This window comes from Corvus kubaryi, unplaced genomic scaffold (assembly GCF_017639235.1).
Source record: "Corvus kubaryi isolate FWS band 111438036 unplaced genomic scaffold, C.kubaryi_AGA036_p1.0 68, whole genome shotgun sequence".
In the NCBI taxonomy this organism is placed as follows: Eukaryota; Metazoa; Chordata; class Aves; order Passeriformes; family Corvidae; genus Corvus; species Corvus kubaryi.
In genome coordinates, this window is record NW_024582056.1 from 157,962 (window position 1) to 177,992 (window position 20,031).

General features: G+C 42.8%; 1 protein-coding gene across 2 annotated transcripts in view; it reads right to left on the reverse strand.

The window, feature by feature from the left end:
• Positions 1-2,269: 2,269 nt before the first annotated feature.
• CDH20 (cadherin 20) overlaps positions 2,270-20,031 on the reverse strand; it is a 119,184-nt gene continuing 101,422 nt past the window's right edge. For both annotated transcript variants that reach the window (XM_042048792.1, XM_042048793.1), the window contains exons 8-12: positions 17,293-17,429; positions 14,679-14,800; positions 12,658-12,775; positions 5,289-5,540; positions 2,270-3,878 (exon numbers count right to left, since the gene is read on the reverse strand). In XM_042048792.1, coding sequence (XP_041904726.1) covers positions 3,379-3,878; positions 5,289-5,540; positions 12,658-12,775; positions 14,679-14,800; positions 17,293-17,429 — 1,129 coding nt within the window. In that variant the 3' untranslated portion in view covers positions 2,270-3,378. The remainder of the gene's footprint in view (positions 3,879-5,288; positions 5,541-12,657; positions 12,776-14,678; positions 14,801-17,292; positions 17,430-20,031) is intronic.

Genomic DNA, 20,031 nt, shown 5'->3' on the forward strand with positions numbered 1-20,031 from the left:
ACTTGGAGGTGTCTGGTGGTATGGCAAAGCCCAGTCCCTCCACCATGGCAGGCTGAACTCCTTGTCTGTAAACCATGAGCAGGGTTTATGTAGTGCTGCAAATGTTCATGCACACGGCCAGGCTTGCCCTTGAGCAGGAGGCTGAGGACCTGTGTGAGCAGCGTGCTTGTTTCACTGACGGTCTGTGGCACCACACACTTCCTCTGGGCTTGGAGTCTTCTCTCCTCTTCTGCCCTGGACCTGCTGAGCCCTGATGTGTCTGAAAATGGATCCTTTTTATATCTCATCAGCAAAACCAGAGGGTTCTTCAGTTTTGTTTGTGGCAGTGTGATAGATGCAAGTGTTGGTTGTTGGCATAGGGATTTCACAGACTGCAGAAACACTGTCACCTGTTCCATAAAACAGAAAAAAAGTGCCAGGCTGCCAAGTGCCTGCTAACCACCAGCTGGTAAGTGTCACAACACCAAGCTGTGCAGCTATTGACTGTGATCACAAGTTGAGGCAAACCTGAGGACAATCAGAGAGCCTAACACTGACATGCAGCTTAGGAAGGTGGGTTATGAATTCCCCTGTGGCATGAACACAAGCCCCTAGCAAGAGGGCTGCTGGTCTTTCCCCAGTGGGGGATACACAGCCTGGGAAGCTGTTCCTGGCTGCTGCATAGCCTGTCCTGCAGAGACCACTCCCGGAGGCTTCTGTGGAATCAAAACAGACTGTGAAGCAGCTTGTCCTGGAAAAACTCTTAGTAAATGCATAAGGTTGAAGGCAATATGATGCTGGACTGTACTTTTATGCCCCATCCTCCTGCTCCACCTACAACAGGAGAATTAAACCATCATGTTATCAGGATATGAAGAACAATCTAGAGACTTTTTTGTTACTGTAGACTATGACTACTGAGAGAGACAGTAATGATCTGAAAATACCAAATCATAGCTCTGTGGAGGGACAAAGTCATCTATCTGCATTGCAGGCTTGTATGGCTGCAAGGGATATATGCCTCACACTTCCCATGGAAAGTTTTCAGCAATGAGTATACTGATGCTGTGGAAGACGGCATGGAAAGGTTACAGAGCCTTAACAGTTGGGGCTTTAAGAAGAAAGAGGCATCTGCTTAAAATACATAAAACTAATGTTTAGATGGGGAAGTGGTGGAATAGGTGTCCTCCTGTCTGTGTTCTGTGGTATCTGTTGGTGGCAGGAGGCAAGAAAGCTCTCAGAGTCTCAACAGCAGCTTTGTGTCCTTTACACCACTTCCTTGATCATGATGGCTGCGGTTCTAGTCTAGTGCTTTAAAATCAATATGACATGTGAGGGTGAGTGCTACGGTATGAGTACAAGAATGATTATCAAATAATTATCAGTGCTCCTTCTGTAATGGTGTAAAGCATTTTCAGGTGATAAGCAGAACCCATGGCATTTTACATTTGTGAATGCACAGATTTACATCACGTCAGATGAGCAAACAAGAAGTCAGTAAAAACTTTTTTCCTTGATGGGTGCATGGCTCTCCAGGGATGCATGACTTTGCATGAGTCTATGGAAACAAGGCTCCTGTCTTAAATTGGTACAGCTTAAGATTAGGCAAAGGAGAGACTGAAATGTTTTGTGCACATCTGCCACAGGAACTGAGCATGGCATGCCCGTAGTAAAAGTGTGGTAGTTTGGTGGTTATGTGTGCACATCTATTTTCTGGGCAATTTGAGGTGTAGACATTCCTTAGCTAGAAATAAACCTGCAAATTCCATTGCAGACTGTTCTTCCTTCAGAGGCCTTTCACCACTCTCCATGAAACTTGTGTTAGTGTAAGTTCCCTAGCTCTTCTCATTTACACAAGCAAACAAGAAAAGATCCAGGTACAAAACTGACTGCAGAGTAAGAATAAATAGATATTTTATCTTAGTCTGTCATGTCTCTGAAGGCATGAGACTCTGTCAGGGCTGTGTAACTGGTTTCCAAGCCTATCAATGCCCCAGCCTTAATGTTTCAAAAAAATCAGGCAAGACTTTCTTTTGACTTCAACATTATTCGATTAGAAAGGTAACTACTCTGGTGGGCTGTACTTGAGCTGATTCACTGCTAAGGGCGATGTCCAAATGAACAGTGATAAAAGAAGAAGACAATCTGCTCGACTCTGCAAACTGAAGCCTTGTCTCCTTGACATGATGCTGATGAACCATTTTGTCTTGATGCTCAAGGCACGTAAAGCTGCAGATAAGCACTAACTGCTGTGTGCAAAGCTGTCAATAAATTGCCATCAGACTTCCCCTTCTGTTTAACTTTTATTAAAAGAGGTGCTAAGGTACTGTACTGTATGCAGTACATCATATTTATTACCAAAATTAACAAATATACAAAACTTATACATGTAATTTTCTTACATCCATTTATTGGTCTATAATACTGCATTTGTTCAAGTAGGTTATCTACAGTATGTAAACATCCCTTGGATTGACCTCACACAGATTAGGAAAGCCCATCTAACCCATGTAGTTACCAAATATAGCTTTTTCTTATTTTAAAATTTATTTGGCTTTCATTGGTAGAATCTAATCTTCACATTTGGCACATGGAAGAGACATCTACAGTGCAAAAGAGGCAGATTTTCTGGTTTTGTTCTGAGCAGTTTAGCAGAGTCATGGTTTTAAAGAGTCAAGAATAAATTTACACAAACTTGATAGGAGATGGATTAGTGTTAACGCCAATGACTCACAGATCAGCCATTAAACTAGAGCAGAAATTCAAAGCCTCTTCCCCTCAGTCACGTGGGAAAAAACCCCAACCTCAGCCTTGTTTCTAAAGGATTAAAAAAGAACTCTGTTAGCAACAGAGGGAGGAGTTTAGTTTACAAGGAGCCCTCTGAGATTCCAGTTTCAATCTTCTGCTTTGCGGATTTTTTTTCCCTCCTGTTAGCAAGCAATTCTTTGCTGTTTTAATGGGGAAAAAAAAAAACCAGTGGGGAACAACTCTTCTGTGGTGACAATTTCTCAGTAAATTGGAGATTACGGTTGGAGTTTACAGATCTTTGAACCCTGATGTATAGAGCTCAGTAAGCTGCCGTGTACAAAGGGAAGAGAAAGGAAGAGAGAGAGAGAGCAATGTCATTATATTCCAGGTGTGGAGCTCTCCAATTTTGCTGTAAAAACCAGGAAAAAACTTCCTTCCTTCTGTTTCTCATAGTTTCAAAACTGTGACTTAATTTAACTGAGTAAAGCTGATCCAGAGAGACCTTCATTCGCACCCTTCTTCCCATTCTCATCCAAGCACCGTATTGCTATTTTTTTATGAGGCCTCACCCATGTCCATGGAAGCATCTGATGAGAATGGACCGAACTGGACACCGTTTCACATGGAAAGCCCTCTGCCATTCCTCGTCTGTTACCACAGAGCCCCGCTGCTGTCTGTGGCCCCGTACATCTCGGCCAGCTTCTTGAAGCGCGGCCCCCAGTCCATCAGGTAGTCGTAGCTCTGGTCTGAGTCTGTCGTCACGGACTGTAAGGAGCTGAGCGACTCTGCCACCGAGCCGTTCCCTTCAAACATGTACGTCTGGAGGGAGTCGAAGGGAGGCGCCCACAGGTCCATGTCAGCTTCGTACAGCTTGGCGAGCACGTAGTTGTGGACGTTGTTGTCCATGACGCATGCCTGAGGCACGTATCGGGAGAGGCTCTCTATTTCAGGGAGCATGTCCTGCCGGTTCTTCACCACCAGCTGGGCCTCCCGTGGGTTCCACATGGCGGCGATGTCAAAGGCCTCCGTGTCCTCCTCCCCGCCACCCTCATCATCATACCTGACGATGTTCTCATGGATGTTCTCCTCCTCGTCGATGATGTATGGCTGCTTCCGCTGGCGCCGCATGGAGAGGATGAGGAGTACCAACACTGTGGGAGCCAAGCAAGACATGGCACTGTCAGCAAGGAGGCAGATCTTGCCAGGGCTTCGGACTTTCCTCTGCCCTACTTTCCCCTGGGTGAGCCCAATTAGCCCCTTGGATTTAAAGAGCTGCGTTGTTCGCAAGGTGAGTGGTGTAGAAATCTCTCTCCCCAGTCAAAATTAGTATCTTGAGGTCCTGCTAATCTGTCCCCTTTCTCACCCCAATTCTCAACTCTTGGTGACACTTAGGACATGTATATCCAATCGTGCTTGCCACTTTTAAGCTAGCCAGCTCAGAGGTCAGTAACAGTTTATCTGCAGCAGCATAGTTCCATGGGGATATTTTGTTTTCTGCTCTGTGGGTGGGTTTTGCAGCCTGCTTTGGGGATGTCTCTTGGACTGGCCACTGCATGTGACAGAGATGGATGGTCCTAAGGCACTACGGTGATATGTCTGCCTACACAGCAAAATGCACAGCTAGTCCCTTAGTCTGTTCCAAGGAACTTTTTGTTTATCTGCAAGCCTCTTGCAGTGCTGCAGTGCTGGTGCTCCTTGCCCTCACCGTGCTTACTAGCATGGGGAGAAGTGGTCATAGAGGCACCAGAGCCCTTTGCTGTCAAAAAATGTGCCATCACTTGGTGACCACTTCCAGAGCTAGAACTCAGCAAAGATTTTGGATACTGAAATTTTGAGCTGAGGTATCTAGGCTCCTTTGAAGAGCCAGAACCGAGGTACTTTTAAAGAATTTTTCCTGTATCTTACTACACTGTTCCTTAAACTGGGTCCCCTGAAATTTCAGGAAATGTGTGCTTTGAACTAGTATCTCGCGATCTGAGAGAGTGAACAAGGAAAGTGAAATTCTTTTGATAGCAACAGCTAACAGGGGACATAGGACGTCTGGGCAAGGAAAGCATGACGTTTAATTGTGGAGACAGAGCTCATACAAGACGCTCAGCCCCTTTATTGCAGAACAGGCACTGTTTAAATGCAGTGTCTCAAGGAAAAAGGATGGAGGTGGGGATATTTCTCTCCAAAAGACAAGAAATGGAACTGGGCTTACTGTGGAGCAGGATGAGAAACTAACCTGCCCCCAGCCACAGCTCTCAGTACTTCTCACTGCCATACCCTTGGAGGAAAGCATGGCCATATCAGACACCCTAGCACTTTGGACATCTGGCAGAAATACTTGCAGGCCATAGTTTTCCCCCATTCCTACAGTCCAGAGCCTGAAGCCAGATGCAGCTGACTACACCATCAGGTCCTTGATTTGGCCGTTTAGGTATGCATGTGTCTACATACACACATATACACAGATGTGTGTGCGTGTGTTTGGGTCCTAGACCTCTGGTGGATCAGCAACCCCCTGGCCAGAACCAAAAAGTCTGTCCCTCCCAAGAAGAAGTGAGTGAGGGCTTTACCTAGCAGAACAAAGATGCAGGCGAGGATGGCAATGAGTGCCCCTCTGCTCAGGCTGACAGGGAGGACGTAGGCCTCAGCATTGCAGGACATCACCATGCCCTCCTCGTCGCAGCTGCACACGTGCACGGTCAGCGTGCCCGTGCTGCTCAGCACTGGGCGCCCGTTGTCGCTGATCAGGATGGGCAGGTAAAAGGTGTTCTGCTCATGTTGTCTGAAGCCAGAGCGCCTTGTCAAAATCCATGCTGTATTGTCTAGGGGCAGGAAATAAACAGAGAGAACAGCTTATATGCAGAGCAAATACATTCAGCAGAGAAGGAATGTTAAAAAATCAGCCCTAGACTCACATTCATTTTTCTTCTCTCTTCTTTTTTTTAAAAAATTAGTTCATCACTAATCATTTCGCCTCTGCTTCCCCTATTCCAGTATCTTCTCAGGCTGTAGCTCCGAACCTGAGAGGCATACACACTGCAGGAGTTGCCTTTACCCCTTCTGATATAAGGTGCCCAGAGCAAACTCACAGTCTTCAGTTTTAGCTAAGAGAGCATTCAGAAGGCAAGACAGAAATGAGCAGTTGAAGGCAACTTGTCCCTGTTTACTTGTGCTCAGCAGTTTTTCTACACCTCAGACACTGCCACTATTTTGGAGACGCTGGCATATAACCCTTGTGGACACTTTATGCTACCCTGTGGTTTTTGATATGTGGCATGGTCATCTGCTCAAGGCAACAAAGAGACAAAAGAAAAAACCCAGCTTGCTATCCTAAAGCAGCAGTGAGTTGAAAATTCGCAACTAAACATTTTTTCTGTGAAATACATGCAATTTCATTAGTACTTCTGCCACTGAAAAAAGTCAGAATGCTTCATGTCATCATTGTCAGAATTATTCTGCTTTGATTTGACCATTCTGCTTCATTTAGTATGACTGCCTGTTTTTTATAAGAACTTAAATCAAAAGGAATCAAAATGATGCTGCTGGCAAAAGTAGTAAAAGAGTGACCTAACAGCCAGTTGCTGTTGGCCAGTTCAAGGGAAATTCCTACCTTTGGGGTTTTTTCCTTCATTTTCAACATGTTTTTTTAAATGTCAAAATTTACCAGTGGCATTTGAATTCCTGTCTACCTCCTCCCTCAAATTCCTCAGAATGTGCACCAAGTTTCCTAATTAGAAAGAAAGCGGATTCAGGAAGTTGTTCTCAATTCTCATCTCACAATGCCAAGGCAAAACTCATTGGAAAGGGGTGTTGATTTTGTCAGTGCTGACTTTTAAGCCTTTTGGCCTCAGAGACTTTAGGAAAGTGCAAGACTGAATGTCTCCAATGTGCTGTGGCTCACCAAGGAATCTAAAGGAACTTGCATGAAAATTGTCCTTTCTAACAAACATGTCTGCAAGGCTTGGGCCAGCAAAGACAAATGGGGAACACAGTTATTTTTTCTCTTTGGCAGACCTACAAGCCCTGATTCTGTGCAGTGATACTGTGGCATTTTTCTGGGAGATGATCTTCATGCAGTTTCTTTTATGACTTAGTTTTATTTCCTGTTCCCTTGGTTAAAAAGAGGTCACACAGTTTGGCGATCTGCATCTCCAGGTTGTTACCAATGTATATTTGCTATGCTTGAAAATGCAGGATGCTGATCAGCTGTTCCCATGGGACTGCTGCCTGGAAATGGCAAGAAACCTTCTGATCACAAGTAGGCTGTGAAAAAAGCTAAAATATTAACATAGAAGTGTTCAATTTCCTTGTTATTTCTCTGTACATTCACTGCTAAAATTTAAATCTTGGGTGATTTTTTTCAGTGTAGAGACTCAGGTTATACGCAGATAAATTCAGCTGTATTATCTACTGTAGTCTGGACACCAGAAATGATTTGGTGGCTTTTAGAAATGAAATCTGGAGCATCATATACAGCCAACTATGGAATACATGCAAACTCAAGCTAGACCCACTAGACTTGTCTCCTAGACTTAAACTATGCTCCAAGTTACATACTCTGTGCTGCAAATCTTATGGCATCAGAGAGTACAGGCACACCTAAGTATTGAGATGTCAGGTTCCACAGTTTGTGAGATTAATTTAAATTTATGACATTTTTTTAAAAGAATCTCAGGGTCTTTTTTCTTGCACGTCAATGACATTTCAAGCTTTTACTCTGAAAGCATAAAATTCTGAAGTGTGCTGCATGTCTGCATGCAAATATATAGTGAAATTGTAGTGTCTTGATAAATCATGTGATCCCAAGAGCTGGAGCTTTGAGGAAAAACCGCCAGGTGCAAGATGAAATCCCAAAGTTGCTTAAAACTGATTATGTGTCAGTGTTTACTGATTTCACCTTTGATATGCCATGCAGCTCTGAGTATGTGCAGTGGGTACAGACAGACATAGATAGGTCTCTTCCTAGTAACAAGCAATAGGACAAGAGGAAATGGCCTCAAGCTTTGTCAGGGGAGGCTGGGATATTAGGAAAAATTTCTTCACTGACTGGGTGGTCAGGCATTGGAAAAGGCTATCCAGGGAAGTGGTTGAGTCACCATCCCTGGAGACATTCAAAAGATCTGTAGATGGGGCACTTAGGGCCATGGTTTAGTGGTGGACTTGGCAGTGTCCAATGGACTCAATGATTTTGGAGGTCTTTTCCAACCGAAATGATTCTATGATTCAGGAATGTGTCCCAAAACCCATCAGGGAGCAGTACCCTGTGCATCCCATGGCTCCTGGGTAAGGGCAGCACTGTGGACAGGAGCCATTGCCTGCTCAAACCTTTCCCGTCTCTCTCCTGGGGCACTTACAAGTGCTTTCTCTCCCTTGGGCTGTTTATCTGCCCTCTCTATGTGCTCCCCAGCTATTAATACCATATCTTTTCATCACTGGGCCAGTTTTAGCATGAGGAAAAGCAGCCCCAAGGCAGAAAGTGGCAAAGTGCCTGCATTTATGCTGTGTCAATGAAAACACTTGAGTCATCCTAACTGTAGTAATTTGGTTGTTTTTCTCTTTCCTGGGTGAAGGATTCGCTTTCTTTAAACTGATTTACAATAGAAGTCACAAATTCTATTCAGGTGACTGCAAACCTTCATTTCATGTAAAATTGCTCTTTATGGGGGGAAAACAGACTTAATTATTCTGAGCTGGTCATACTTTGCCTGCAAAAGAGGTCATAGGCAGTGAACCTGACAGAAGCTGTGCAAAATCAGCTAGTGAGAGATCTCAAAGGTTTTAATAATTCTTTTTTCAGGCCAAAACTGCGTTTCTAAAATCTAATATTGAAAGATAAATATGTATATATACCTTCTGCTGTGATGCACTGAACATGTCATCAAGGTCTTAAATGTTCTTGGTGATTAAATTCTCTTTGTAACTCACAGCACTACATTTTGGGCCTTTTGTTTCATTTTGCTTTGTACTAGGCAGGCATCCAAATCATCCCTAAAGAATTGTTCTACCTGTTACTCTGCAACTGAAATACATTGGTGCCAAAACTTGTTGTGTGACTCATCAAAAGCCAATGTGATTTGAAGTGCTACTGCAGTGCGAAGGACATGATGGAATGTGATGCAGCATGGCAGAAGCTGGAATACACAATTTTCTTCCAAATTTGATATCTGCTAAGCCCCAGCCTTCAAGAGAAGAGGGCTATTGAGGACATGAAAGCCCCATTATGCTAAAAAAATAAAAGCAGGCATGATAAGAATGCACAATATTTTTCATCACAGCTTCCAACATAGCACCTTTGGCTTGCAGAGGGCTGGATGGCAGCACTTAGCTCCAACACTGAGCAGAGATGCCGAAGATTGCAGCATGGCTGGTCCCACATTTGTGTGAAAGCTGAACTTCCTACAGGCATGCAGGCTGCTGTCTTCTTGTGGTTGTGAGAAAAAGCCACAGAGCACCATCTTCCTGTAGGTTTCTGCCCCACTGGAAGTGATGCACCCCTCTGGAGAGGTCAGGAGAATTAAACACCGTGTAGGTGCCAACCTTGAGATCAGAGCTAATCACTGCTCTTCTCACAAGAAAGGCTTGGTTTCTTTCTGCATGCTCCTGCAGGAAAACTGGGGATGATTAGCCTGAAAATTCTGTTAGACTTTAAAAACTGATTGTAAAAATTATGAAGAGTTAGGGATAATATAAAGAAATATTTCACCAGGAGTGGGAGAAAGAGCACAAGGAAGCAGGCAATCCAGACACCACTGGGCTGGGTAAAGAGTCACACCTTTTCCTGAGGATTTTCAGCTCACTGCTTACATGTGTGAAGTAGACCACAGTTTTAGGGAAGGCAGAAATAGCTAAAAATTTTCCTAGGAAAAATTTAATTGCAATGTGGAGGACTTCCAGAGGCTTCCAGTGATAGGCCTGGTGGGGGTATGACCAATCCTGATCCTGCATGCATTAAAAAAGGCTTCTCTATTCAACAGTTCCTGGTTCCCAAAGATGGAGGGCAGTGATTAAGATTCAACAGATCAGCTCAGAGTTTAATCTGAAAATGCAGTAATCTTATTTTGTTGTTCATTCTTACAGCAAGCCTCTCTTTTTAACTTTTTCCCAGCATAGTCTCATCTGGACTTAGAAGTGGGGGAAGATGGCTTGCCAATGCCCTACAGCAGACATGGAAGAGATGGGAGACTCCAGCTGAATTCCCTGCTTCATCACATATATCCTTTAAGGGCTTGGGAAGCCATTTGTGCCCAGATCATTGCAGCTACTTAACATGTCTACCTCTCACTGATTTTACTGAGCTCAAAGAGAACCCAGCATGTAAGTAGCTTAATTTCTCCTTGCCCCAGATCCCCAGCTATAAAGGAGAACAATAGGATTCCTCTGTCTGCTGAAGATATGCAAAGAATGGAGTGAAGAAGTTCTCAGAGACTAAAATTACACGGGCCAAAATACTATGTGAAACAGCTCATCAGAATGCAAACTGTGATCTATCTGTTGCTCCATATAAATCAAGGTTTTAATTGTTGCCAAGAAGGTTACACATCTTGCAGTTTCTCTTACTGCTATATTGGACCACCAAGTAATCAGCACAACTGCTAATCTTAACAGCGCCTTCCCAGAGCCTGGGAAGCATTCCTGTCTCGTGTGTCTGGGCACAGGCTGTGACTAGCAAAGTGTGTTCTGTTTCTTGTCTAGCCACCCTGTGACAAACAGTATAGCTACCCCCTCTGTGCCTAAGTTATGTGATTTATATAGTTCTTAGTGGCCCCTAGATGAAAATACAAGCATAAATTACTTTTATTGACATGACTACTGCACTCCAAATTGCTGAGGCAGTAAATAAGCCCTCAATCATAGAATCATAGAATATGCTGAGTCGCACGGGACCCATCAGGATCATTGAATCCAACTCCTGGCCCTGTACAGGACACCCCAAGAGTCACATCATGTGCCTGAGAGTTTTGCCCAAACGCTTCTTGAACTGAGACAGGTTTGGTGCTGTGACCACTGCCCTGGGGAACCTTTCCAGTGCTCAAACAGCTTCTGAGTGAAAAACCTGTTCATTGTATTCAACCTGAACCTCCCCTGACTCAGTTTCATGCTGTTGTGTCGAGTCCTGTCACTGGTCACCAGAGAGAAGAGGTCGGTACCTGCCACTCTGCTTCCCCTCACAAGGAAATTATAGACTGCAATCAGGTCACCCCTCAGTCTCCTCCAGGCTGAACAGACCAAGTGACCCCAGCTGCTCCTCATACGGCTTCCCCTCAAACCTTTCACCATCCTCATGGACACTCTCTAATAGCTTAATGTGCTTCTTATACTATGGTGACCAAAATGTGGAAAATTCATATAGTCAAGGGTTTGATACTTAACATTTTTATTTCAAATTAGTAATTAATAATACCATAGGCTTCTTGTGATGTGATACATATGTATGTATATATATATATATGTGGAAAACTGGTATTTTATAGAGAGTGGGAGGCACAGCCATTCAGTCACTGCTGTCACTATAAATTATTGCAAGTATGGCCTTAGACAGAAAAAGTGCATCTGATGCTGGAATTTTTTGTGAGTTTCTTTTTTTAGAACAATGCCTTGAGGATGAAATGAGCTTGGTTTGCCAAATGCTTGAGCAATAGTTGTGTTATATTTGTTCATTTATTTTGGCAATATATACTAAAAAATAAAGGAGACAATGAGAGAAAGAAGGGGATAAAAATGCAAGAAATTGTGTGGGGACGCTTCAGGGACACTATAGAACAAAATGCTTTTGGGATGAAAGAGCATTAGTGTGTTGTTGAGGAGGGCTCCAGACACTGCAAGTAGCATGTTTTAGGACATGTTTGGTTAATGAAGGCATGGGCTTCTTTATAAGCCTTTGTGTTGCTCTTTCATATGCCTGGAGAGGCCCAGGTAGGGGCTAATGGAAGTAAGTGTGACAAGTAGGCATGTGTGGGAGCAAGGTTAGGCTTGGAGGCTGGCCATGGATGCTGCAGGTGGCCAGTCTTTCTCCCTATTTATTCTAGAAGCGCTTGCTGATTTGTGGCACTTTACACACTAAACTCCTACTGGAACCCAGCCCCTCAATACTAACTTTCAAAGCTCTGCACCAGGTCACTCAAGGTCATCTCTCTTTCCTAATGAAGGGTGGTGCAGACCTGATTTTGGACTTGGTCTGCCCATGGAGATCATCTATCAACAGCAGTCATGCAAAGGCCTGCTATGGCAGGACATTCCTGCAGGATCCAAAACCACCAAAGCTTTCCCAAAAGGATCAAATTCCACTGATTACAATGTTCAAATGCCAGTGATTTGCCATCAGTCTTCCCAATGGTGTTTCAGTTTCTTCGTAGGTCATCTTACACAGACCTTTTGCTGAACACCAAGTTACCCCCCTAAGGCTCTGCTAGTGCTCCCTACTTCCCTCTTTCTCTAGGGAAATAAGGATGTGCAAGGAGAAGGAAAAAAAGTGCTTGGGGGATAAGACTGGAACAGTACAAAAACCCCTTTTTCTATGCCTGGGAGAAAGCATAAAGAGTACAAAAAAAGAGCAGTGTAATTCCCTTCAGATTTGTCTCCTAGTTCCAGTTATTATCCTACCTTTAAGCATCTCCTTTTGAGCGAATGCAATTTCCACTCTGATAATCCAAGATGCCTGCAAGCCTGACCAAAAGACCTGAATTTGCACAAAACACTGGCACATTTCCTTGAAAAAGAAAAAAGGGCCTATTGCTAGAGAATATTTATAGAGATGAAAATATCATGTAATCTTCAAGTGTATTAAGTAATATGTCATTTTATTACTGCCTTTAAGGAGCAGGTGTCACTTGGTATTATTTGAAATGGCAGTCTTATCACCCACTGTAAGTCACAGCTTCTTAAGTCCAACTCAGGCATTAGAAATTAGAGTAGCTAACTGTCTGTGTCCACTCTGATTACCTTGATTGTCCCTTAGAGTAAAATTGGGGTTGTTGGCTGCCTCTGGAGCCAGGCTGTAGTAGAAGTGCTGACCCTCCTGTGGGTCATCTCTGTCGATGGCACTCACTGTCTGGATCAGCTACAGAACACAAGAGAAAAGTAGAAACAGGTGAGAAGCAAAATATTTATAATATAAACAACAATCAAACAGATAACATGTATTTTATATCTGTAAATATAAGCAACTGGAGCATTTGAAAAAAATTGCCTTCCAGATGTATGATCTTCTCTCAAGAAGAGACTCAAAAGTTTGCAGGTGTCACCTATTTTGCTGTGGTCATGCACATCACTTTTAAACAAAGGAGGAGATATTCAGTTTGCTTCAAATAACAGATGCTTTCCTCTCATGTATTCCTATCTTCTGTTGCACATTTCTTTTTTTTCTTTTGGGGGCCCAGGTTTTTCAGAAGATTCATTGTGCATTAAAGAGCTTGTAAGAAAGCCCATACTTAATTTCAGCTTCACTATGCAGGTAGAAAAGGGCTTCAGGTTGATTATTTTGCCACTCTTTTAGTTTTAAATCAATAAAATTCCTCCCAAGATGTCAGTGGAGAGAGAAAAGCCAACCATGCAGAAGCTCTGCATATGCAATAAATAATACCAAACTAAAGGGACTAAGACAATGCTAAATCCAGAAAGAGATTTGTTACTTCACTTATAGGGGCTTTGTAAAGTAGGTCTAACAGCTTGAAGCACAATGAGCTCTGTCTGAATAAACATTCTGGCACCTTTTTGGACAAGGAACAAATCTTCACCTGGATTTTTTAACTTGAAAGTTATTTTGGGATTCAAAGGCAAATGTCAGACCCATAAAGTCTTATTCACCACCTTAAAACTGATTTCAGAACTTTTAAAAATGTGGCAATAGAATTTAGCGTTCTCTGCTGAAGAAAGTAGTCCAAATTAGCATTCATAATAATAATGAACTCAGAAAGTTTATTACTTAGGACACCCACCCTTCAAAACCAGGAAAAAAGGTCTAGGCAATGATTTCTGTTGCCTATATTGTTAAGAACCTCTGTAAATTGGTGAGATGAAAATATCCTATATATGATAGTTGTAAGGACAGTTACCCCAGGAGTGATCAGCTGTTTCATTCTGCTTCACACAGCTGGGAGAAGCTTCAGCAAACACACAGTAACATTACTTGCATAGTTTTTCCTTCACGGATCATGAGAGGTATGTCTGTGTGTTTAAACTCTGCTAGTCAGCTTTGCATTAGGAGGAACCAGTCCCCACCGTGGACCCTGGTGGTGGAGCAAGAGGAGGCTCCCCACAAACGATCAGCAGGAGAGCTTGCAGCAGATCCAGGGGTCTGAGAGGGAGCTCACGTCCATCTCTGGCACTGGTGACCTTGTTCAAGGGCTTTGATGGGGTTTCAGAAGGGAGAGAAGCAAAGAGTTTTTGCTGCTTGCTTGAAGAGTTTAGAGTGGGTGGAACAGGAAATCTTGTGTTGCTTTTGACTCTCTGTCACCTCCAGTTCACAGCAGAACATGTTCTGCTTGGGAACCCTTTGAATCTGATGTAGTAAGTTGTGTCCAGCTCCCATAAGTCCAGTTTTAAGAGCTTAAGGCTCTTAAAACTTTTATTAGTAAGTCTTGTCTGTCATACGTGGCCTGGACTGATTCTGTGGCACTTCTCATAACACTTCTCTCTTTGATGCTGCTACAGGACACACTGGGTGTTCGCCTGCTGGCACATGCCTAAGGGAAGGCTTCATTTCAGCTATGGAATGTGTTGTGCAGTCTTCTCTACTGTGGGAGAAGAGAAGACATGTGGAAGAAACAAGAGGTGCTGTATACGATGCTCCTTCCAGTGCGACATGCTTGCCTTTGGAATGAAGCACAGATGGCGGCTGATGAGAGTTCTGATGAAACGTGTGGGTTGCTGAGCCTCTTTCCAGCACTCACCCTTCCTGGCATGCTGCCTCCATGTAGGACAGCATCCCCTTTCCAACCCCTGATGTTACAAGCATTTCTCACCTGGCCTGCTTTGGCATTTTCACAAACAAAAGCTTCGTAAAATCTTGCAAACTCTGGTGCGTTATCGTTCACATCCAGGACTTTCACCGTCACGGAGACGCTGCCCACCTGTGAGGGGTTATCTGGAAGAAGAAGGTATAAAGAAAGGCAATATATGGGAAGGGGAAGATGCTGCTCCTCAATCTTCTCAAGATGTAAAGCAGGTTTTCCACTACTAGCTTGTGTTAGATCACATTTTCCCATCGGGAACTGTGTGGACTTGGGTATTGTGTGACTCAGAGTGAAGCTGCAAATGCTGCTCTCTGTCTAGCCTGGCTTCCCATCTAATCACATATTTTACAAACAAATTCTGTAAAAGACTTCAGCCTGGTTCAGTCCAATGAACTATTTCTACAGCAAAAGTTTTAGACAATGCTCCATATTTTTTTTTCATTGCCCTTCAGCTGGGCAATACTGTTTGTTGAGCCTCCCTACTGGTGGCATGAACTGGGAAGGTACTGTTTTAAGGATAGACTTGTTATTTAGAACTTGTTAAAAATGGCAATTCTCCAGTTTAGATATGCTTTTGCTCAGAATTTATGTTCCTTGAACTCAAAAATAGTGTCAAGTCTTTGATGCCTTGTACAGAGAGGTTTAAAATGTAATAACACATGAAATTGTACAGAAAAGCTTTCAGTGAAGCTTAAAACTGCAATGAAAATTTTACATTCTTCATTACATCATTTGTGATGTTTCTGTCCCACTGGTTCATTAGCTTTCTTTGCCAGTAAATCCGTACATCTTTTCACATATCTTGACAAATTCCAAACTAAGTGGCCACAGAATAATTTGTTTTTCTTAGTGCTTTTCTGCCCCAAATCATCTTTCCCCCCCTTATTTAATGATAAAATGAAACTCTAATCAGAAAGAAAAAAAATATTAAGGGGTCAGAAGAAGTGCAAAAGTCCAGAAAATTCTTTAAAATTAGTATTCTCATCTTCTTTTTAGCTTTAGCACTTTATACATTTATCTCCAAATATATCTCCCTTTATAGTAAGAAATGATATATTCATATAAACAACAGAGAGTTTTCACAAACTCTGGAATTTTCTTAAATGTTCAATGTACTGTATTCCATAACGTGTCACATTGTGGCATTGAGATAATGCTCAAACTATGTTGTTCCTCCCTAATTTGTAATATAATCCTTCAGCTTCCCACATATGCATACACACGTCTTGCTAACACACCTATCGCTCTGGCAGATGAATACCTGCATTTACACTCTTAGTAATATTGATCTAACCTTTAGCATTATGGGCCTTATTCAGGAGGAGTGCACAGCTATGACCTTTTTGAAACTATTCACTAAATTAAAATATTGTGCTGCCCATGTTCGGAGCAAAACTGACAGAGGATTGGTGGAAAGGGAGCCAAAGGAAGACATGCTTTCCTATTGCTCTCACCTTCAAGTGCTGCTACAGAGGCAGCTTTTACAGGTTCGTGGAATTGCAGTAGCTATTGGCGGCTGAAAATAAAAGTGGTGTCAAAATAGATGGGGTGAAATGCCACAGTCTCACGAACCCCTCTCACTACTTAGGGCACAGAAAGGCATCATGTGGAATGGCCTGCAAATATGTGGCAGAGTCACTCCACCTCTTGTGACATATTTCCCCTGCTTTCAAGCTGGCAGATTGCATTCTGGGCAAGCTTGTTGCAACTTTGTTCCTCTTAGAGTGCCCCATATCTCTGGCGCAGCCTGGATGTGCAGGAAGCTCTCTGAGACATGAGGAATGACTCAGCTATTGGCACCAAGCTGCCAAAAAGCTGCTGCCCCTCACAAGATGAACAGAGATCCTGAGCAAAAGCTATGTGAACCAAAGAGATTTCAGGTGAGGACAAGGTGAACCTTTTATTTGCTTATATATCCCAAGCTCCTGTATGAAGCTCACGTCTGTGAGTATTTCAAGCTTAGATAAATTTTTCATATTGACCCGATGAAATGAGCATCTTCTTGTTCTCATAGCCTTGAAAAATACCCGGCACAGATGAATCCTGAGCTGAGTTTTAGCTCATTGTAAAACCCAAAAGCATAACGAGTTCAGCATACTCGAAGATCCCAAAGCACTCTGGCCCAAATTATTCATGTAGCAAGCAGATGGCGATGTCATTTACTTGCTGCTGAACCGGAGCAGATTTCAACTAGTGACCTAGCAGTGTAGGATCACTGCTGCCTCCCAGTCCCTGCACCACTCAATCCTCCAGGTAGGACTGGTAGCTGCGGCAGCTGTGCAGCCTCTGCAGTTTGTGCTTTAGCTGCCTAGCCCTTCTGAAGTTAGAGGACTCTGCCAGAAACATATCAGGAAGGGTTTTTAATTCCTGGAATGCTAATGAACTGAAAAAGAAGGACTCTGCATTTCATTGCCATCCCCTATGCCTCCCACCACCCTGTGAAAATGAGCATTAAAAAAAATAAATAACATGCAGTCTTCGCTTGTTGATGTCAGAAGAGCAATTCACTTAATACGGCTTCCCTCTCAGTGCATAACAGTATGTGAACTGCTGAATTCAGGTCTCTCAGCCTGCTTTGTCTACTGTATCTCTTTAATCTATGTACAGTCTGCATTCTCCTTACTCAGCTCCATGGCCAACACAGTGATATTGTGCCAAGAAATGTCCTCCCGGTCAAGAGGTCGTGCAGTCATCAGTGCTCCTGATGTAATGTCGACATAAAAGAACCGTCCTGGATCACTGCTCCTGTCAATCGAGTATCTGCAAGAGCACATATGAAAAATATTAAACAACCGTTTTGAGAACCGTGTGTTATAGCCAACAGAGTATCAGCAGTGGGGATAGTGTCGTACACAGCAGATCCACATTCTTCCACAATCTAGTTATGTGCTCCTTTGACTTGCATAGGTCCAGAGTGACATGTTGGAAAAATTCACGTGGCTAATGGCATTTAACAGTGAGTACTACTCGAATGGAGCTGGAAGTCAGGAAGGTTTAGAGGAAGAAGCCTCAAAGTAAGGCACAGATCAGCACAGGAACATCAGCTTTACAGAGAAAATCTGCCAGTGAGGAGTATAATTTCTTTTTCAAAGAGAAATAATTATGCCCTGTCTCTAGGCAAATTCAGACAGGATGAAAATGGCTTCAGATCAGCTCATTCTCTGAGCACCCAGGTTGATGAGGAAGAACCATTCCTTTCCTTGTTCTTCTGCATTCTCTCCTCCTTCAGGGCAATAACTCCACCTGCATCCTGGAGCATGCTACTGATTGCACTATGTCAGCACAAGGGGGATGATGCGTGGCTTTCTCAAAGCATCCAGTCACAAAACCAGCTCCCTCTGTGAGGCTGATTCATCGTAATTACCGAACCTGCCTGACCAATGTCATGTCAGTTCTGTGCTGGGAACCAGCTTCTTGCAGCTGTGAATGGGGAATTGTGGTGGTGCCTGCAGACCAGAAAACCTGGGCAGGGAGGCAGCTGATTGACAGATGTCACTGCAGTACTCTGTCAGAGGGATGATTTCACAGGGTGTGTAAAATACTCAGCACCTTTCATAGGCATCGCCTTCCTCTTAAGGGCACTTTGTGCAAGTTGCCTTCCCAGCTGTTAGCATGGTAAGGGATACTTTGGCCAAAGCCACACATTGGCCTAGGTAATAGTCACAACCTAGAACAGAGCCCAGACTACTGTTCTTTTTGTTGATTCTTTCATCAGAGTGGATGGGAACTGAAAGCATTAGTCACACCAGACACTGAACAGGGCTCATTCTTCTGAATTTTCTCCTTTCACCATGAATGCATTCACTGGAACAAGCATGACAGCCCTATCTTTATGTAGGGACTTATTAAACCAGGATATAAAACACTATTGAGATATGTTGTTTAGAAATTCTTTTACACTCTTTTTCAGAACAATCAAAGAGGAAGATGGCAGGTTTGTATCCCTTTCCTTCCCAGTCCTTTCTATCTCTTCTTAAATAAAGAGATTTTTCAGGCATTTGATTTATTTAGGAAATAAGTATGAGTGTTCCTATATTTTGGTATAATAATTATTCTTGTATGAGGGCTATAAAAAGAATTTCTCTCTGACAGTTTAAGGCCAATGAGTATCTGAAATTGAATATAGCCTTGTGATTAGTGGTGCAGAATTAATCACTGGTGTCAAGAGGCACAGGTGGATTTTTTTCTAGATTCTCCAGCTAAGTTCTCTTGTTAATAGTACCTGCTCCTGCACACTTGTTTCCACTGTACTAGTTAGATAATCTTCCTGAATCATTTAACAACAATCATGGCATATTTCCAACCATCAGAATTTCACAGTGTGGGAGCCAGGTACTGGATGCTGGGAAAATGAGGATTTGAGCCAGACCACATTTTAAATTTCAAATGGATTTCAGCTTGTGCAACAAAGTATGTATCTGGTATTATTGTCTTTCTTATCTTGCCTTGCCCTGTGCAAAGTGAATTCAGTGCAAGCTTAAAACATTGCCCGACTGATACTGCACTGAGTTGGAATGAATGGAGGAGACCACAAGAGAGGCAAGAACTAATTCTTAGTATCTGCATTTTAGATAGCATTAAAAATGGCATTTATTCTTATTTTTTTCATCTGTTTCTTTACCTCAATATGGGGGAAAAGGAGGTAAGGAATGAGGGAAGAAAGGGTGGTGGAAAAGGAGGAAGGTGGGGAGAAAAGAGGAAGGAAGTTGTCAAGGAACAGAGTTACAAAAGAGTCTGTGCATATTTACAACTTTTTTTTAAATTTATTTTTGTTGATGGATTCTGTGCTTTATATTCATCAAGGGTAGTCATTGCAAAGCTCTGAAAAAAACTAAGAGAAACCTCATTAAAAATAACAATGATCAATTCTACCCTTTGATAGTCCTCAGAATTATACTATTTTAAGCAGATAGCAGAGAGCTGTTTGTATTACAGGGTTTGGGTAATGCTAGACAGTAATCAGCAAAACAGGATGCGAGTGGAACAAAGTTTAGGGTAATGAAATTGTGATGCAGGCAGTATAATAGTTTGACTGAGGAATTTGAGACAATGTCATGAGAAGTATGATAACCTTATAATGTAGAAAAGATAGGTATATTAAGATAGCAGAGATGAAAAAAAATAATTAGACCAGCAACACAGAGTGCAATACCATTAAGAAGAATAGGCTTTATGTCTGCTCAGATCTCCTAGCTGAAGCCCACAGAATTGCTCATTTGGATTTCACTTTCTTCAAAAACTCCTAATACTCAATGTTTCAACTCCCTCCTGTATTTCCCAGGACTGTTCCTGAATACAGGCATCTCAGAAGCTGGGCTGATGCAAGGTTAGTCAAACAGCAGTTTAACACCCAAAACTCTCA